Source organism: Salvelinus fontinalis, chromosome 41, assembly GCF_029448725.1.
Source record: "Salvelinus fontinalis isolate EN_2023a chromosome 41, ASM2944872v1, whole genome shotgun sequence".
Taxonomy (NCBI): Eukaryota; Metazoa; Chordata; class Actinopteri; order Salmoniformes; family Salmonidae; genus Salvelinus; species Salvelinus fontinalis.
The window spans coordinates 16,814,494-16,833,959 of record NC_074705.1 but is presented as its reverse complement, the minus strand read 5'-3'; the positions used below and the strand labels follow the sequence as shown (position 1 = coordinate 16,833,959).

Genomic DNA, 19,466 nt, shown 5'->3' with positions numbered 1-19,466 from the left:
TGCTGAGAGAGAGAGAGAGAGATAGAGAGAGAGAGAGAGAGAGAGAGAGAGAGAGAGAGAGAGAGAGGAGAGAGAGAGGTGAGAGAGAGATGAGAGGAGAGAGAGAGAGAGGAGAGAGTGAAGAGAGAGAGAGAGAGAGAGGAGAGAGAGAGAGAGGAGGAGAGGAGAGAGAGAGAGAGAGAGAGAGAGAGTGAGAGAGAGAGAGAGAGAGAGAGAGAGAGAGAGAGAGAGAGAGTAGACATGGTTTGGTTTGAGGATATAAGTTAGTTATATTAATTATATTTCTATGTCCTAAGAGGAAGTAGCTAGCGTCACATATGGAAGCAGACTTTAAAAGGCTGATATGCAAATGTAGGTAGAGATTAGAGATACAACAATTGTTCAAATGTTTTATTAATAACGCATCATAGCCACACTCATTTATTAATCGCAGGGAGTGATAAGTCATCTTTGGAGTCGAGAGTGAAATACGTTTTCTGTTTTCCTGAACAGCTTACCTTTAGGTAAAAGAGGACAAACTGTTGTCCATGCCAAACATTAATTGACTGTGTTTTCTGTCTTTATCCTTTCTTGGTATATATGCTTCACAAAGAGGGACAATCAAAATATTAAAACAGAAACGCTGGTCTTTCTGAGTCCCCCACAGCCTCCCTCCACCAATCTGTTACTTTTCTGGCCACTGGGGACCTGACCTCTTTCCAAAGGAAAGACACAAAGTAAAGCAGAACATCTGATCTGTCTCTCTTATTGAGCTGCGCAAATGAATACGTTGTCATTCGCCGTCTCAATCACCATGCACTTACTCTGTTGATTTTAACAAGAGCAACCAACAGAAGAAAAATCAATCCGTTTCTGATGTAAGCTTTTTGTTTCTAAGCAAGCTGTTCTGTTACTTTTTGATCTCTCTCTCTCTCTCTCTCTCTCTCTCTCTCTCTCTCTCTCTCTCTCTCTCTCTCTCTCTCTCGCTCTCTCTCTCACTCACTTTCTTTTATATACACTGAGAAACATCTGAAGTGTTTTTGAGAAAAGCACAAGCAAAAGGAGAAGTGCTCGTTTGCCTGTAAGGCCTGTGGCGAATGTAAACCAAAATCACGTTGCGCGTTTGAGACTTCTCCGCAAAGATCACACGAACACACACGGTCACCTCTGCTCTCTAATTGTCCATCAATCGCTCATGCTCTTTACTCGGTACACTGCGAGCAACGGGCGGAGTTTAAAATGGCATAACATCTACAGCTATTTACGGCAGTGGGATCAGAATACCACAGAACGGGTCCCATAGAGAGATCTACAGGCAATGTTGTCGTCATTGTAGTGTCGGGAGGGAGAGGGAGAGTTACAAACAAACTAGATGGAAAGCTGTGATCTGGGAAAGATGCTTTGTGTCACACCATTATCATTTAGGCCCGTATACATTGCATTGTATACCGAACACCTTTAGAAGGCTGTCAACTGTGTGTTTAGGGCCTCAGACATAATGTATACTCACCATCGCTGTAAGGAGCTGTCAGGGGTATATAGGATATAAGTAAAGGCAGTCAGACCTGGTGGAAGACGTTGAATTGCCTTCGACATAAATCTTGCTGAACATAATGTATCATATACCGTACTTGTGGTATGTGAAATGATTCAGGGGAGACATTAAAACAGTGAAATGTAGAGCAGCTTTGGGGTATGTTCTCATGTACAGGAAATGACACAGTCCTGTTCTCCTCCTCCGCCACTCGTCCCCCTCACCCCTGGCTCTATTATTTAGTTTGGGGATTCCAATCCATTAGATGCTTTCCCCACCACCACCTGTGCCTCCTCCTCCTCCTCCTCGTCCTCCTCCTCCTAAGTTTTAGCATAGATGTAACGTTTCCGGGGAGCAATTTCATCGCGATCGCCGCTCCTTTCTCAGCACAGAACAGCAGTCCTGCAGGGAGTTGGAATCCAAAGATATAGCTGTGTTTCCATGGGACTGTATGGGGAGGACAACAGAAATGATATATCTTTGGGGAAATATAATAATTTTGTGGCTGGTTTGTAATCATACAACAGACTGTCATTTGTGTAGCGGCTGTACTTTTACCTGTCAAGTTATCTCGCCAATGTGTTGTGGTCAGACAAAACATCTTATTAGCATACAAAGGAAATACGTATTATGCTTACGATACTGTTATAGCACGTGGGGAGTCAAATCTGGTGCCTGATATAATCATGAACAGTAGTGCGCTTCACCAGTGTAGTCTATGAGCTGAACGGAGTCACCATCTGTTCTCTGATTTCAAAGTGTGGCAGAAAAAAAAGGTCTTGGATTCACTCTTCATTCTCCACCTTTCCCCCTTTCTTGCAAAATATGTTCCACCTAACGAGGGTAATTTCGGGACCCTAAACGGACAGTAATGACTTTGACATATTTTGTAATCCTTGCTTGTTTAAAAATATAAATGCACGGTATTTTAACGCTAGGATCCTTATACCTGGCAGGTGTGTAAACCAGTTGACTGGTTGAATAAGTACCAGGTTAAATAGCAGGATCATTACTGATTCCACTGTGTATTCTGTACTGCAACACTATGTTACAAACCATGGGCCAATACTGCTTCTGTGGTGCATAGGATATAAGCTTTACAGTGTTATTGTTGCACCACATGATCATTTAAATGTCAACCTAGTTGAAATTGACATATAGCCTATATGCATTTACTGCTTCATGAAACGGTCATATTTGATTCCTTGCTAAATACATAAGTAATGATAAAACGGACAACGGGCATATAGGGCATGTATATGCTGTATTGATACTCATGCTAGCAAACATGGCACGTACAAATAAAGACACTTGCTTTCTAGAGCCACAAGAGTGTGTTGTGTTTCCTGTCAATTAAATTAACAGATTCATTAACCCTAATGTCCCCCCCTAAAGGTCAACTATCGTCAGTAATCCCTTTTCACGCTGTATGTGTTTGTATAAAATATTCAAGCTGAAAGCAAGGAGCGGTGTCACTCAGAGCGCGCGGGGATGAATGAGCAGAGGGACACCGCTCCAGTTGTTGAGCGGCAGCACAGAGGGATTTGGCAAGTCAGACAGAGACCCTGCACTTGCTTGACATACATTCAGTGCGCACTTAAAATGAATGACTTTGCGTCTTTATCTGGCATGCAATTGCAGGCTATTATTTGCTGTCAACGTCGGAAGCGAATCACACGCCTACATCAGTCTTCATCTCTCACACACGCTGTACATAGCATTAACACACAACGCAGATAACTCCGTGGAGCTGCAAAACTTGAGTTAGGAGTAGCCTACCTACCAGCTGCAGTAAAGCGGGTCCCCTTCTTCAAGTCTGTAACGCTCTATCACCTGGCTGTGACCAATAACCGCTGCATAAATGACAACAAAGTTATTTTGTACGTAACTTGCTCATGAAAATATAACAGTGCAACATAAATAGAGTAGTAGGCTGTAAATAAATACAATACTGTACATGTAATAATTAACATAATAATCATAAAATTACAAATACAACATTATATTCATATTGTTAATAATAATCCGAATTATAATTAGTACAGGTATATATAATTCATTCAAATTAATTGCAGATAAAAAATATTGAAAAATACTCTAATAGCAATCTATGTTCAGCTGTGTTGTCTTTATCGACCGTCTTTTGGAACATTTAATGCCAGATGTTCGAGCACCTTTTCCTCTCGAGCTGTGCTTCCGAGTTCTCTGGAATCTGATTGGCTTGGGACAAAAGGCATCAAACAGTCGAGCAGTCTTGATTGATGATTTAATTATCCATACAGTTGATAACTGCATAGGACAGGACAGCAAATATAATACTTTATTTACATAACCAATCACAGCGTTGCAAAGGTGGAGCCTTCCTCTCCATCTATAGCGCGAGACAGACAGACGTTGAAGCAGCAGCATCACAAGGAAATACGTAAATACATCAAATAGAGAAACCTTAATTGGAGTAATAACCATGGCATATAGTTGCAATAGAGTGAAATATGTTCGTTCGATATAACCTTGAATAACACCTGTGAAAAAGATGTATAAAGTACACACTTGACGTCTTTCAATCCTGGTCAGAGTGATGAGTTCACATATACTTTGTTTAAAACACGCAGGGAAAACTTCAACTAAAGTACCTGTACGCACCTGACTGCACCTGGCACGTGCGAGAAGCACCTCAGTATACACATCTCTGTCGCTCTTGTAGATGCATGGGGCATGCGCCGTTATACACGCTCCACTCATAGTGGTTATTGCGCTAGTAAAAATAAACGCACGTCCGTAGAGGGAGGCAAATAAATAAACGTTAACAAATATTAAACATCAACGACCCAAACCGCTGATGCTCACTTCCTTAACACTCTGCAAACCTTATATTTTCATCCCTGGTATATGTGAGAGTCTGTCAAACTTCCAACGCTATCATTTTGGTCCGTTTTCCCCCTTCCAGTTGTGGGTTGAATAAGAGTGTTCCAACTTTTTTTCTTCTGGGTAATATTCTTTCTTCTTCGGCTCCTATACATGGTAGTCATAGTCCGACAGTCACAGTTCATTTCACTCGGATCAAACAGCCTGGAAGAGAGGGGGAAAAAAACGTATCACGTTTAGCAAAAGATGCTCACGTTTGGTCCTGTTCAATTATCCCCTCCCGTGACGATAGGTGGCGCGTGTCCCAGGGTTGGTTCTCTCCTCTCTGTATTACAGAAAAGAGAAAGAAAAAAAATGTCATTAGAAGAGGCGTAACACGTCAGTCCGTCCCCAGGTTTGTTTCCTGGAGTGTCTGAAAGAGATCAGTCCTAACCTGCCCTAGCAGGAATAACGGTCCTTCTCGAACCACTATTTCTAAGGCTTTATTATCATTGCAAGGATCCCTGCACATTTCTCTCCACAATTGCTTACCGCTGCAGTCTCGTGTTACCACTACAACCCGAAGTCAACCGAAAAGATACTACTATTGGAAATCAGGTATGTGTCCATTTCTTTACCTCGACTAATAACCTTTATACAATGGGTAATTTATAGTTTTAGAGATTGCGACTTAGAGCTTTTGTAGGGGCTTTGGTGCTATAGTATTCCGTTCACGTGAAACTTTCTCTACCTGCACAGGTGGATGAGGGAGCGGTGCGCTTTAAGTATCTAGGCTTGCAGTGCGTTTCATCAGAGAAGGTGCAGTTTTGTAGAATTTGATGCAAAGCCTACTATTCGAGCCGAAAAACCATGAAAAAAAATAATAAGCTCGGTCTTATTCAGCTTTGGATTCAGTTTCACCGAGCCATGCACGCACCCTTTTGTATCCAACTCGTTTTTGTTAGTGGCTTTCTGTATCCTTTGGCTTCGTAGAGTAGAAGTTGTCTGTCTCACAATTGGGTAAATATTCGCGTATCATATCAATGTCATTTACATTATTTTGATCAGATAGCTATAAATGTTTCATATCCTGTCTGGATAATTGTATTTTTCTTGACACATCACTTTGTGGTATTTGTTCGTTTATTGTTGTTTATTTGTTTTTCCGGTCGTGGGTCGTTCCCCATAGTAATACAATCCAATGGCAGAAATTAACACGCTCATTTTGCTCGATTAGTCCATTGAAAGCATGAATGTTTTCATGTTTTGTCTGTTTTTACTTATTTATTTATGTACGTTTTTCAGCATGCTAGGCCTAAAACGTAAAATATGCATGCTATCTAAAATGTATCTTAAATTAACACATTTTGTAATTTTCGTAAATTAATGGTGGAGTACTTTTCCATTTAGGCATTTAGGCCTACGTATTTCACAACATAGCTTTTTGTATCATATTTATTTTGTTGTTGTTTTGTGTTGTAAGTGATATATATTGCCTAGCGGAGTAAAACTGTTCTTCTTTCAACCCTGTGATATTTACATTTGATACAAAGCAAATCGTTGAACTCATAACTTTAACATTGTGTCATCGTCAATATAGGTTACTCTCAATTAAAAAATGTAGGTTAAAAAAACATGAACCCAGAAAAATCAATGTAGGCCTACTGTTTGCGATTTACGAGTTCTTTTTTTTTTGTATATATAAATCGAAGCAGAACATAAAATGAAAACAGCACAAAAGAAAGAAAAGGAGCAATGATAAAACGTTTCTTATTTAAATTAACACAATGTAAAACGCATGCTTAACACACGGCCAGTCCGTGTGAATTATGCCTCATACTGAAGGTGTATCTCCCTGTCTCCCCCTTTCTCTGCCTCCTCTCCTTCCCCGTCGTCAATGTTCACTTCCACTTATCATCATCCCGATCACTGGCATTATACAGATCAACAATACATTAATCGACCCCTTACCGTACTTTAGCATAGGTATAAAATAAATGTTTTGTATATTTGTTGGGTTTTCTATTATTTTCTCTTTTATTTGGCGCCTGATATTTAAATGGTTACTCCCAGTCAGTCCAGTGTACCCACATTGTTGCTGCCTGTGTTTGGTTGTTAGATATTGAGCCTGCGTGTTGCTGCTGCTGCTGCTGCTGCTGATTCAAGGAGTCGAGTCCATGCGAGCTGCCATCTGATCCACTCTTATCAATGAAGCACGAGATCATGGCGGATGGCCCCAGGTGTAAGAGGCGAAAACAAGCCAATCCAAGAAGGAAAAACGGTAAGAAAAGGCATGAAAATAACAAACTGTCATTTGCGAAATATGTTTGCTGTGGATCTAGAGTTGTAATGTTGTCACTGTGGCTGTAGTTCAGAGGGGCTGGCTGCGAATTGCCAAATGCGCGTTCTGTTCTGCTCTCGTCTCATAGGAAATAAAGGGACACTTCTAACTGGGAAAGAATGCGTAATGTGTCAGTGTTGTGCTGTGCACAGGCGGGACTGTCTATCCTTCATTGTGAAATTAGGAGCACAACGTCTTTGCTTATTTCCTAATTTTTTACAGAGACCATTTGATGGAAGTTGTAATAAGTTGAGAGTTTATCGTTGTGCGAAAAGACTGAGTAGCAGTGGGAGGAATTTCAGAAAGTTTCCCTGCCCAGATAACGGTTCAGTCGCGAAGTCCCTTATTTTCCACCAAGCCAAACCCGTTAGATGAGGACTGATTTTATTTGCTGTTCTGTAGTTGACGTACCTGTAGATTTAATTATTTGAGCATTTTTCCCCCAGCAAGTGTTTGTTCCTTATGCTACACATTGCTTAGACTCTCACACCCCTGAGTATATTATGACATTAATGTAAAACGTTTTTATATGTCTAAACGTTATTGCTATGTTTAGTTCTCGCGTTGTTCCCAAATTATTCGTTATAGTGTCTATCTACTTTCTCTCGAAGCATAGTCCCCTTTAAGTAGGGAACGATTAGTGTCCCACACCGTTGGCAACTGACAAGAATATGAAACAGAACATGGGTGGACAATTCGCAGTGAACAGACTGCATTAGCTTAGTTTACTCATTTATTATAACCAAATAAGATGGCATGTGCGCTAAAATGGTGATATTGACCGGTGGTGTGTCTCGTGTCATTTATTGTATTATTAGCAATATGAAGTGCTTTGTGTGGAGCAAATAGCGGTGAAGGATACATTTGTCACTCTATTATTGTCAACTGTTTGTCCACCCACCGAACTGTGTTACATGTTGGGAGTTATTGAACCATGTCGTGGATCGCTTTTCGTAGGGGAATATACGTTTGTTCCTTTCCCTTTTGTGGACTGTAGACTACAATACACCCCGTGCACAAGTAAATCCAGCATCACCACATGTCTAGGTCCCGAGATATCTTCTTACACGGGAATGCTTTGCAATTTATTTTGTCCCTGAGATTTTCAACCTCTGTTGTTGTACAAAGTAGCCTTATCAAATGCGTATGAATTTTTGCTTAGACTTGTGAAATGTCTCCCTTTACGTGGCTCTTTTCCTTATTAAATGTTGTGTATTGATTTTGTACAATCAATACAAGGAGAGTCATTGATGCTTACAAGCGTAGCTTCAAGCTTGTCGTTGTTCTGAATAACAAAAGATTGGAGTGAAAGTAGGTTCCCCTTTTCACTGTAGTTCTAGGAGATGAGAATGTTCTTGCCTCCTTTCTTGCCTCTGAGCACCAGTTCCCACCTGTTCCAGTAAACAAAAGTTTGGATTACTTTAAAACACTCCATTCAAGTAAGTGTTTTCTGACAAACACACACCTGATGATTGGCATTTACATTTGTCAGAAACAAAAATAATTTCAAACTCCCTCCATGCAACAGCAGCAAGCAACTTCACACACTCTAATAATAATTAACATGTTATTTTAGTCGCTTCCCCCTCAGTGCCGATGTGGTGTGCAGCGTGCACGTATTATAGGCTTGACTGAGCAAGTAGAAATTCGACATTCTTGATTCTATCATATTTTTTGAATATGCAATTGTGATCCCGGAGTTGCCCCCCCCCCCCCCCCCCCCCCCCCATTTACATTTTCTCGTCATGGGATGCCTTCAATAGCTCTCTCCCGTTGGGAATGCTGTGGTTGAGCTATTCAGACAGAGTGGATTTTATTTTCTCCCCTGGATGCATGGAGAGATGTCATAGGAGCTGAGCTTGTGTGTCTGGCCGATAGATAACACCACTATATAGCTATATATGAGGATCCTTATCAGACCGATAGCCTACATACTGAGATGACTTGAACGCAGTAAACAAGATTTAAAAAAAAATAGACCATCGATTGAAATATTTTTAATATTGATAGATTGATTATGTAAATTATTTATTTATGATATGGGTAGAGAAATAAATGATTTTTTCCCCTGCATGACAGTTTGTCGTGTTTTCCAGAAGACATTTATCTGTAGTTATAGAATATTTTGAGTAGGATTTCAACGTTTCGATTCACAATTATAGCTAAATTCTATAGTCAGTATTCTGATCTTAGAGTGAGACTCTGGAATTCCAGGTCAATTTATTCAGATTAGGTTATTTGGTCCCATTATAGTAGGTAATAATGCTTTTCTAGCCATGCATGGTGTATTTGGCTTCACTGTTTGTTGATAACACACCTTTGGCGTGTGATTCTATAGGCCCACATATGATACTGTACATGCTTATCACATCCAGAGTTAAAGAGTGTAAAGTCAATCTCACAGCTCGGTGCAACTTGATATTGGCAACCCTGTAGTTTTGTTGGGAGTTTTCTCTCTGCCTGCCTTCCCAGGTGTTGCAAGTCAGACCCAGCTGTGGGGCTCTACCTCACTGTGTGTTTATAAGTACAGCTGGCAAAGTACTCCACAAACCTTTTCCCTTCTAACTTGATTAGTCAATCAATACTGTTAAAAAGTCGTACTTTTGCATGGCACACTTTCAGTTTCCACACTTTTATTGCTCTCTCAGTATGGGTAAAGATAAATTGACTATGGAAATGACAGAGAGTGTTACTGATCAGTATCTCCCGCTCATCTATGTTGTTGACGCTCAACTCCGGCGTAATGTTGGAGTTGTGTGCGTTATGTGGTTTTGCCTGTACAGGGTGTGCCATTTTATGAGTTGGTACATAAAAATGATACCACTTTTTCAGGAGAAGTTTCAAATGTAAAGGGAGCATTTCCAAAGGTCTGTTTTTCTGACATTTCCAGTAATACAATGCAAAGACCTATACATTTTCAATCAACAGGAAGCCTCTCCATAGATGTTCCCATGCTCCATAATATATTGATTACATAATTAAAGGTATAAAGAAAAGAAGAAGCTTTCTAGCTTCTCTCTGTCTCTCTCTCTCTCTCTCTGGCTCCAATAGTTTAATACAATGCTGTGAATGTGATTATAAAAGCCTGTGTGCATTCACGCTAAAGCTATAAAGGAGTGCTACTAATTCTTTAGCCTCAGCCCTGCCTTCAGCCCAAACAATGGCAGATTCCTTCCAGTCTAAACATTTTGTCCATCTCTATTATTCATTTGCTTTTAAGGTGCATTTGCTCCCGAGTCGAAGAGAACCCCCCCCTTTCCCTTTTCAGACATTTTTCCTCTTCCCAAGGTAGGCACTATTTTGTTGCTGTCACAGGGAAAAGGAGGGCAGGTTCGCTGGCGCTCACGGACAATTGATTGTCAGTCGTAATGTGTTTCATTTACATGTTTATAACGTCAATAGTGCTGGGGTGTCCCTGTACCATTCATGCTGCCATTCCCACAAGGGTGCAATTGTCTAAGCGGCCATAGCTAGTCACCTTTTCTGATGGCTTTTTCACTCGGGCAAAAAACGGAAAGGGCTCGTGTTGCCGTGGTGCATCAGTGTTTAGAAAAGGATTATTTTGTTTAAGCAAGTGAAATAATTACTGCAGATATTTACGAGCCAGCAGGAAATAATCTCCCTTCGCCAGGGGCCTGCACTGTTCGCATGGCAGCAGTGACAGTGGTGAGGCATGAGGTGTCCAGACAGACTATAGGTTTTTTAGAAAAGCTATTTCATATATTTCATATGATGAGATATTATTCGATTATTTACTTTTAGACTCATCGACTGATGGTGTCTGGTAATGGTAGATGCAGCATGTTGAGGATGTGTGTTTTTTTTTTGTGCACTGTTCCCAAAACAACTTCCGGATGCTGATTTCTGGCATGTCGTTATGCGAGAGACCTTTGCTGCCCTTTTTCACGCTTTTCAAGCAGATACAGTTGGCTTGACGCATCACTGTAGTTAGATGTTTGTCATTTTTTATCAAACGCGGGTCATCATGATCTAAATATATCCTTCTGCTAAAACGACTATAGTCGGACGTACACCACTGAACACATTTGTGTCTGGATCTCTACCTGTTCGATTTCAGAACTTCCCGAATAATAAAAAAGCTCCATATGCATTCCATTGCCTAGTGTGGTGACTTTCGACTTAGTAAAGGTTTTAGTTCATTCAAAACTGCATAGATCTCCCTGACATCACGTTCAGCCACAAACACATGTTGTGTTTGCTGTGAGGAACCAGATTCACGCCAGTATCAGACGATTATGAATCTGACAGAACACTAATGACCATCTCCTCAGTCGGACACCAATACGCAACTTTATCCCAAAACATTTTGTCTGTTTAAAAAAAATATATTTATTTTTATTTTTGTTTTGTTTTGGGTTCTATATTTTTTCTTTCTCCCTCTCTGGCTTGTGAAGATATTTCCGCCTAACGGGGAGAACACACACAGCAGAGGCACCGTTAGCTGAACCCCTGACACCACGGTCTTTGGAATGCCTTAGGTATGGTTTCACTTTTGCTCACATCAATGCTGACCTGAATGTCTTTCATATCTGATCCGCCGTGTCTCTCCCAGTAAACATCCCCCGAGGGGAGAACAAAGAAAGGAGCTCTTCTTCTTCTTAATCACAATTCAGCCCTTTCACCGCCAGCAGGCTACATTTGCATTCAGCATCAGAAAGGCCGAGATGAAAAGGGGGGAAAAAAGGAAAGCAAGAAAGGAGAGAAATAGCAAAAAATAAATAAAAAAAAGGCAGAAGGGTGGGTGGTGAACAAAATAACGTAGGTGTTTGTGGCTGTTTGTTGGGCGTCCCCTGGTTACTAGCCTAATATAGCTCCTACTCTACCGGGGTAGGCCTGGCCCTCCTGACAGTCAGATAGTGTTACGAGATGGCATGCCTGTACTATTTATGGACACTCACTCTCACACTTTAAAAAAATAAATGAAAACATGTCTAAAACGTATCAGATTCTAACTTAAGAAGTCTATACTAGCTCGGAGCAGGTGTGTTTTTACACAATGACTTTTTTCTTTTCTTTTTTTTTTGTTCATTTTGAAATCAGAATTGGGGAGCAACTGGTATTATGTCTACTGGTATTTGTCAAATTGCATTCTCACGTGATATTGTAGGGATTCCTTGTGGGATGTGTGTTTTGTAATGTCACTAGAAGAGCAGGTGTGTCAGAGGTCAATAGGAGAGACTATTTCTGGACTTGTTGCAGTGTGATCTGTCAAAGTATCATGTTAGTTGACACACTATGCCGGGTTTACCGAGAAAAGTTTAGTAGTTGTGTTACGTGATGAAAATATAAACCCCATTCAAACAGTGTTGCCATTTTGTTTCTCTTTACTTTATAGCTCAGTACTCACTCTACTTTAAGATTAGATTTGGTCCCCCCCCCCCCTAGAAATGTGGACCACAGTTTAACCGCAATGCCTCCACTCTTCTCTTTAAGTCGGTTGGCGAGATATCTTTATTGCGTGGTGAGATCTATTTCTCCTCTCTCCTCTCTCTCAATCAGACTAAAGAATCATGTATGCAAATCCGTTGCCAAGCTTTGAAAGGGGGGGATGCTTCAGCCTACAACTTTAAATGCATCATGTGATATGAATTCCAGATTATTTATTTTTTCTTTTCCAACCAGAACTTTTTGTTCAGAAAATAAAGGGTTATTGGTACACCTTCCCCCCCCTCCCCAAGCTGGCCGGGATTTAGACAGATTTACTTCAGCAAACACCTTTGGACACTGGGGGAAAGTAGGAGTCTGTTTGCAAAAGGAGTCTTTTGTTCCGAGAGGTGCAGGGATAATTCTTTACTAGGCAGGCGTGATATTAACCCATGCTTTCGATACCAGGGGAAGTGGTTAACTCTTTGTGGGCACACACTCACTCTTTACTTGGACAGTTCAGGTTTCTGCTCTTCACATGCATTGGAACATTTTCTCGTCTCCGTTGACAACTTTCCCTCTCTCCCTTTCCGATTCCTTCTTCTTATGTACCTTTTAGGAAGTAAAGAGTCAGGACAGCCTGTTCCATGTTCTGCTCTGTATTTTTTTGTGTGGGAAAGCTGCGAGATCTTGGATAGGGGACTCGCTTGGCGTTATAGAATACCCAACCCCATCATTATAGCTGAAATTCCTTCCCTCTGCAATAGCTTCAGCTCTAGTTGATGTTCTGCTGGCAATGTTTTCTGTGCTGCTTACATATGTCACTGCTGAGGACCACAGAATGCAAGTAGTACTGCTGAGTTTCTTGCGTCATCAGTGACTAAGACAAATGCATGAATCATAGCCAATGAGAAGGCAGTCCTCAAGCCCCTTGGCTTAATATGTTGATTTGATGTCTCAATATTCATAATGCTTAAAGCGAATAGACATTTGATCATGTTTTGATGAGGATCAAGTCTTAAGTTTGACTTGTTTTAAGACTCGGTTCACTTTATCCACCTCTAATTCTTCGTCCTGCGCTGGATCATATCGTTCTGTATTTGGCTGTGTGTGTGTGTGTGTGTTGTCCGTAGTTCAGGTTGTGTGTGTGTGTGTGTGTGTGAGGACTTTAGCGACTCGCGGGTGTGAAAGATTGAATGATGGAGGAGAAGTGACAGAATTAAAGGTGTTTGCGGCGCCGTTCCGCCGTGACTCGTCCTCTAAGCCCGTCTCTGTCACCGTCCTCTTGTGACTTGACAGTTCATATCCACTCCCCTGTAAGGTGATGTGAACTCACACACAACTGAAGTTGGAAAATATTCCGTCGAACGTCTTTCTCTTCTTTATTTCGTTCGTTCCTTGGCTCCTTTCCTGTTTTTCTGTGTGTGCGATACAGACACAAGGCAAACACTGAAATTGAAACTTCAGTGGACTGGCAAATAATTGCATGCATTTGGATTTTACATTTGTGTGTGTACTTCCATATCCTAAGTCCACAATGTTTTATGCATTGGGTGAGAAAAATACATTTTAGAAAAATATCATGCCTCATTTGACATTTTCTCAAGTGAAAATGCAAAGTCTTTATTCGGCCCATCCATTCGGTTCCCATCCCACTGTTTGCACACATCTAGTTGTTTACAATGGCTTGCGTGTGATTTTCAAAATGTTCCACGTGTCAACTTTCCTATTTGCAAGGTACACTTGGTATGACTCGCGACAGGTTGCATAGCAGGTGGGAATTAACATTTTGGATTTCTTAATTAAACAAATGAGAACTTTTTAGAGGCACCGTGTTTTGTGCGCATAATCTTATATTGCATTATGATGTATTGCATGTGACGCTCAGCGTAATACACAGCAACTCGACAGTTCCAGCAATACACCGTCTGTGCTTCAGAACAAGAAAAATTCGATGGAAATCACGGTGGAGAGCTCCCATTCGGCTGATTGTCCTCTTACAACATACATCTGGATTTTCCTCATGAGTGAGTAAGTATAGTGCCCACATGCATGACATTTGTGGCTGCTCCACATCCCCCACAGCCTAAACAGCATGTATTCCGCAAGTTCAATAATGACTGTATTATGGCCTATAGAAATATTGGTGTGCTAATGATAATGGCTAAGAGTATATCACTCCATACTGCTGTCGGGGATGGGGAGGGGGTCTACTAAAAAGTTAAAAAGCAAGGTAGCAACACTAGTTGTGAGGAAAATACGAGGCGCTTTTTCTCATCAGATGCCTTTTGATCTGGTTGGTAGTGTATGAATGGCGCTGTATTTCTCTGTCCGCTGTTCGTTATCTGCATGTTCAAAGTTGTCACCTTTATGGAAAAACAGTGTGGTCCCTCAGTTTCCAGTTCCGTCCTCTGAAGTCGGTGGATTTTGTTTTTTTCCACCTAGTCTGACCAGACACGAGGCACACACACACACACACACACACACACACACACACACACACACACACACACACACACACACACACACACACACACACACACACACACACACACACACACACACACACACACACACACACACACACACACACACACACACACACACACACACTCTTTGATGTATGTTTGATTGTCGGGTGGAAGAGCACTTCTGGCAAGGTCATGGACACATGGGACAATCAATAAGAGATTGTCAGATTAAGGTATTATGACATCTGGAAATGTAGGGCTTTTTCCACATATGACTCAATGCATTTTACACTGTTATACTATTACCCTTACGAACACCTAATAGAACATGTTGCCTCATTCCAGCTCATTTCCTTCCATTTGTTTTAATCATTTGGAAGCCAAGTCACCTAGAGAGATTTTCTCCTTTCCTACGTTTGCCCGGTTGGACATGGAGAAGGTTGTGTCTGTCTTGATTAAGGACGTACTGGGTCCGTGTTGAATATTATGGAAGGTAACTGTGCCACTGTTATTTTTTTGTAATTGCAGTTGATTGCTGTGCAGATTCAGTCATTTGTAGCGCTACATTTTTGTCACTTTAAACGCTTTCATCTTATCGTTTGATCAACTGAGCTCTTAACCGAACGTTGCAGCAATAGAGGAAATTGTATGAAATTACATTTCCCCTTGTTATTCAAACATACATTTAACCTTTGGTAAAAGTGAGCCAAGGAGAGAGAAAAAACACACATCTCCCCCCTTTAAATGTCACCAGTTGTAAGGACACGTGTAAAGATAGTGTGTGAACCAGTCTGGCCTCGTAAAAACTCAGAGGTGAATTCTCGTGTTAATAGGTTCTGACTGGCGATGGAGCCCCCACTGAACGGCCTGCGCCCCGTCGCTGTCAAACACCAATGTCAAACAAACACCTCCTCAGGTAGCTGGAGGATAATCACACCGACAGGCCTGTCCTCAGCCTTTCTGACACACAGGACCAGAGCCATGGGGTGGAGGCAGGGTCAGGGGAAAAGGGCTGGGGTTGAGGGCTAGGGTATGTTTCTGAGAATGGGCTAGGGGTGGTGGGCTAAGGTTAGGGTTAGGGCTGGGTTTGGGACTAGTTGCGGCTAAAAAAAGGCCTGGGCTGACTCGGTGCCTAGACTACCCTAGCCTCTACCTGCACTATCACTGACTGTTTACCCTCTGTAAGTCCAGGCTCGACCCCAGCCGTCAGTAATTACTGGCTACTCCCTGCTTTCCTACCCAAAGGAAGATTCCCTCTTATCACTCCAGCGTCTTGTTCCAACATTCCTGAGATAAATTCTCCATCACTTTGTTATTCTTACTACTTAGGGGTATTAGTATTAGCATGCCCGTCAAAGCAGACCTTGTACTTTCCTTCTCTCCACGGCCATATCAGTGGTCGTACATTACGCCAGGGATGCGCCATTGGCGGCAGCATAGTTGAATAATGTTCGGGCAGAGACGTATCGAACTGAGCCGCTGACATCACAGGGAGTCAGGATGATGAAGTTGTGTAAATATATGGCCGGTAGCGTGGAAGTTCGGTTAGAGCCACACATGTACTTAGTCTTGTGAATTAAAGGATGAATCAAGTTGCACTTCACGGTCCAGGTACCTGGTTGCATCAGGGCTTTGTTAAGGAAATGTGTAGGAGGAGAAAGTCTCTCGATATTCTGTCGGTCTTCATTCAAATGGCAGGGACATGTAGTAGAGGTGGTGAGGTAGAGGGAGAGAGAGTGTGAGAAACGTAGAGAGGTAGAGAGAGAGAGATCATTTCCCTGTATGTATTCTAGTATTGAATGGGTCTGGGATATTATAGTGGCTCAACATGCCAAGTAGGCTACCTTGTAAACTGGCAATCCCAGGATCTCTAATGTTATTACTTTTCATAATTAGTTACAGCAACACTCGGTCCATACTGCCGGAAAGGAATATTCCTTAGTAATTAAAGTCATGAAATATTCAGTTATGCCTACCTTTTCAGCAGTCTCTCAAATGAGGCAGCCATTTTTTAATGTCCACATTGCCTCTGATTTTATTATAATGGCAGCTTGGCACATCTGCAATTAGTACTTCTACTGACAGTTACAATTTCTGAGGAGCGGTAAGAGGCAGCGAGGGGACACGGGGCGGCGGGGGGACGCGGAGCCGGGCGCTATTACATGTGCACCAAAAGCCTCTCTCTCTCTTTAACCTTGCTGTGTTTTCTTTCTTCCTCTCTGACGCAGAGGTTACCTTTTCCCAACGGTGCAAAATCGACTTGACATAACTGTTCATCAGTTTCAGGATTCTCCCCTGAGGTATTTGCATCAAATCAGCTCAGTCAAGCTTCAAGTCGAAATTGGCAGGCCAGAACCTGACAGCCAGGGTAGGGACCGGGGAAAGAGACAGGGAACTGACAGTGGCAGGGCGGGAGGGTGAGACAAATCTCTCCCTGGCTTGGCCAGGGTGGAGGAGAGAAGCGAGAGAAAAGGGCCCTGAGCGAGCTAGGTCACAGGGGTAATGGGCGCAAAGTTAGGCGGATGAAGGGATGAGTAGGCCTTTTTCCTCTACTTTTTTCTTCCCTTTTTCGCCTCTGCTTCTGAATCTCTGTAGTAATGGCCATCTTTAGTGTTGTCTTTTATTGGATTTTGGGGGGCGGTGGATATGAAGACAAGCATTTGTTGTTTAGCTGGAATAGTGACTTGGAAAAATTGGTTTAGTGCAATGGATGATATTGCTCAGGATCAAAACCACTCAGTGAGTGAGTGCAGTGGTGGATATTAAACGTCAGGCTTTCAGAGTTACTCTGTGCATCAGAAAAAGTTGTACACACACACACACACACACACACACACACACACACACACACACACACACACACACACACACACACACACACACACACACACACACACACACACACACACACACACACACACACACACACACACACAAAGAGAGAGAACAAATGCAATTGTCGCACCTTGAATCGCCTGAGTTACATAGAAATGGGTTGTAGCAGGACACAGATGAGCAGTACTGTTATCTTCTTGAATTACTCTCCTCTATAGCCCTGAGAGAAATCAAGATAAGGATTTGTTTGATGAAACTTTTAGTGATTCTTTGCTGCTCCAATTCTGTCTCTGCGACGTCACAAAGCAGGACGAGAATTCCGCTGTAAAATGTTTCAAATCCCCTAAGGAGCAAGAGTTGAAATCCTCTTAACATATATTCTTATTAAAGGGGAAGTCAGAGATCTAGGTGACTATCATTGTTTCTTGTATTCATCTTTGCTCTCTTTTTTTTTATCTTTCCTCCGCACACATGCTTAAAATGTGTTTGCCCCTTTAACAGCCGTAGAGCCTCGGAGAAGTATGACACTTTCACACATCTTTTTTTTTCAATCTCTCCTTCTTGCTCTCTATCTCCATCTCTCCCCTCTCTCTGTCTCTCACTCCCCCTCTCTTTCTGTGAGCTTTGCATGTGACAGCCAGGGCCTGACGGGTTGATGGCCGTTCGACAGGCAGCATTGAGTCAAAGTGGTGTGACGGCAGAGTTTTGTTAAGCTGGGAACAAAGGCATGGAGATGCCGGCCTGGTATTGTCTGCGTGCATATGGGCCTTGTCACAGTTCCTCCGGATTTTATGCTCTGTTTATTCCTAGCCATCACCACTAATATTCAGAATGGGGTTGCCTCTTTTCTCCAAAGATATGATTATATATATACCAAGTTTTGCTGTGAATCTCTTGAGGTGCTCTTGGAACGTCAGAAGAGCAGAGACTCGTAAATATTATATTTTTTAGTGTTGATGTATGCTCAGAAGTTAGGTGTTTACTGCGTAGTATATATGGGTTATTTTCATGACCAGTATTCCGGATTTTGTTGTTGTTTTTTGGAATTACACACTGTGCTCAAACTCTCTCGCGAACCAGTTTTCAAAACCCATACAAAAGCGACAAATTATAGTTGCATACACATACTGTACTTGAGCCCCCCCCTATTTCATACTGAAGTTTTGTTCAGAGAGAAGCTTCACGGCATTGCCTGTGGCTGCAGGACTCCGATGCCTCCCCTCCCTTCTCTCCTCCTCTTTATGGTCTCTGCTCAAACTGAAAGCTGTTTGCAGTGAGATTAGTGAAGGGGAGGGGAGGCAGGCAGTTAGCTGGGGGAAGGTAGACAGGGGAAGGGGGGAAAGATGTCCGGTAGCAGACCACGCTAGCCAGGTCAGGCTGAAAGGCCTGCAGGCCCCAAGCCATCAGCCATGCCAGATATCTCCTCTCCCCATCATATGTGGACAGTAATGCGAACAGTCCTCTGGTCTCTAATGGGTATGTTGGTTCCACCATTTCAAGCCACGACAGTGTGTGTGTCTGACTCAGGTCAATCTAATTCACCTCTGTGCCAAACACATCTGCCTTATAGGTGCATCTCTATCTCAGTTGAGTTTGTTAGCCAACAAAGGCTTTTAGCGGAAAGAAACAATACCATTTTAGGGGAACTTGCTATGTCGATGTCTTTTAGTCTTTATTGTGGCAGTGCTTGTGACATTAATATAAAAGCAAGTTCCTGAGAACGCAGCTGGTAAAAGTCCTCTAAGACACCAGTCTTCTTCAAACCCAATGATATTTTCATGAGCCAGTAAAGATTATGAGTCCATTCTTGTAGTACCCATCTGTGCTTTCATTCGCAACTGCTCAATTGTAAAAAGGGGAGGGAGGAGGGAGAGTGACTTTCATTTCGTTAAATAGTTGGAAAAGGTCGATGGAGGTAAAGATGTAGTTATGTTTTTTTTGCTTTTTTTTATTGAGAGGGAGAGTGTAACAGAGATGCCACAATGTGTACAGACATTAGGTGTTGGGCTTGATACCGTGTAAGTACATCAGTAGAAGGGCTGCCTAGCTTCTGCTTGTCAAAATTAAGTTTTACCCC

At 42.1% G+C, this 19,466-nt stretch overlaps 1 protein-coding gene and 1 long non-coding RNA gene across 5 annotated transcripts in view; one reads left to right on the top strand and one right to left on the bottom strand.

Moving 5' to 3' along the window:
- Positions 1–375: 375 nt before the first annotated feature.
- Positions 376–6,536, bottom strand: LOC129840590 (uncharacterized). The gene is made up of 2 exons (XR_008757219.1): positions 6,449–6,536; positions 376–4,703 (listed from the first exon to the last, which is right to left on the bottom strand). It is a non-coding gene; the product is annotated as an uncharacterized LOC129840590 (long non-coding RNA).
- Positions 6,537–6,553: 17 nt separating this feature from the next.
- The window catches only part of LOC129840589 (zinc finger E-box-binding homeobox 2-like), a 76,614-nt gene continuing 63,701 nt past the window's right edge, over positions 6,554–19,466 (top strand). For 2 of the 4 annotated variants that reach the window (XM_055908577.1, XM_055908575.1), the window contains exon 1: positions 6,554–6,638. In XM_055908577.1, coding sequence (XP_055764552.1) covers positions 6,566–6,638 — 73 coding nt within the window. In that variant the 5' untranslated portion in view covers positions 6,554–6,565. The remainder of the gene's footprint in view (positions 6,639–19,466) is intronic. The other 2 variants (XM_055908576.1, XM_055908573.1) reach the window with 1 other exon arrangement.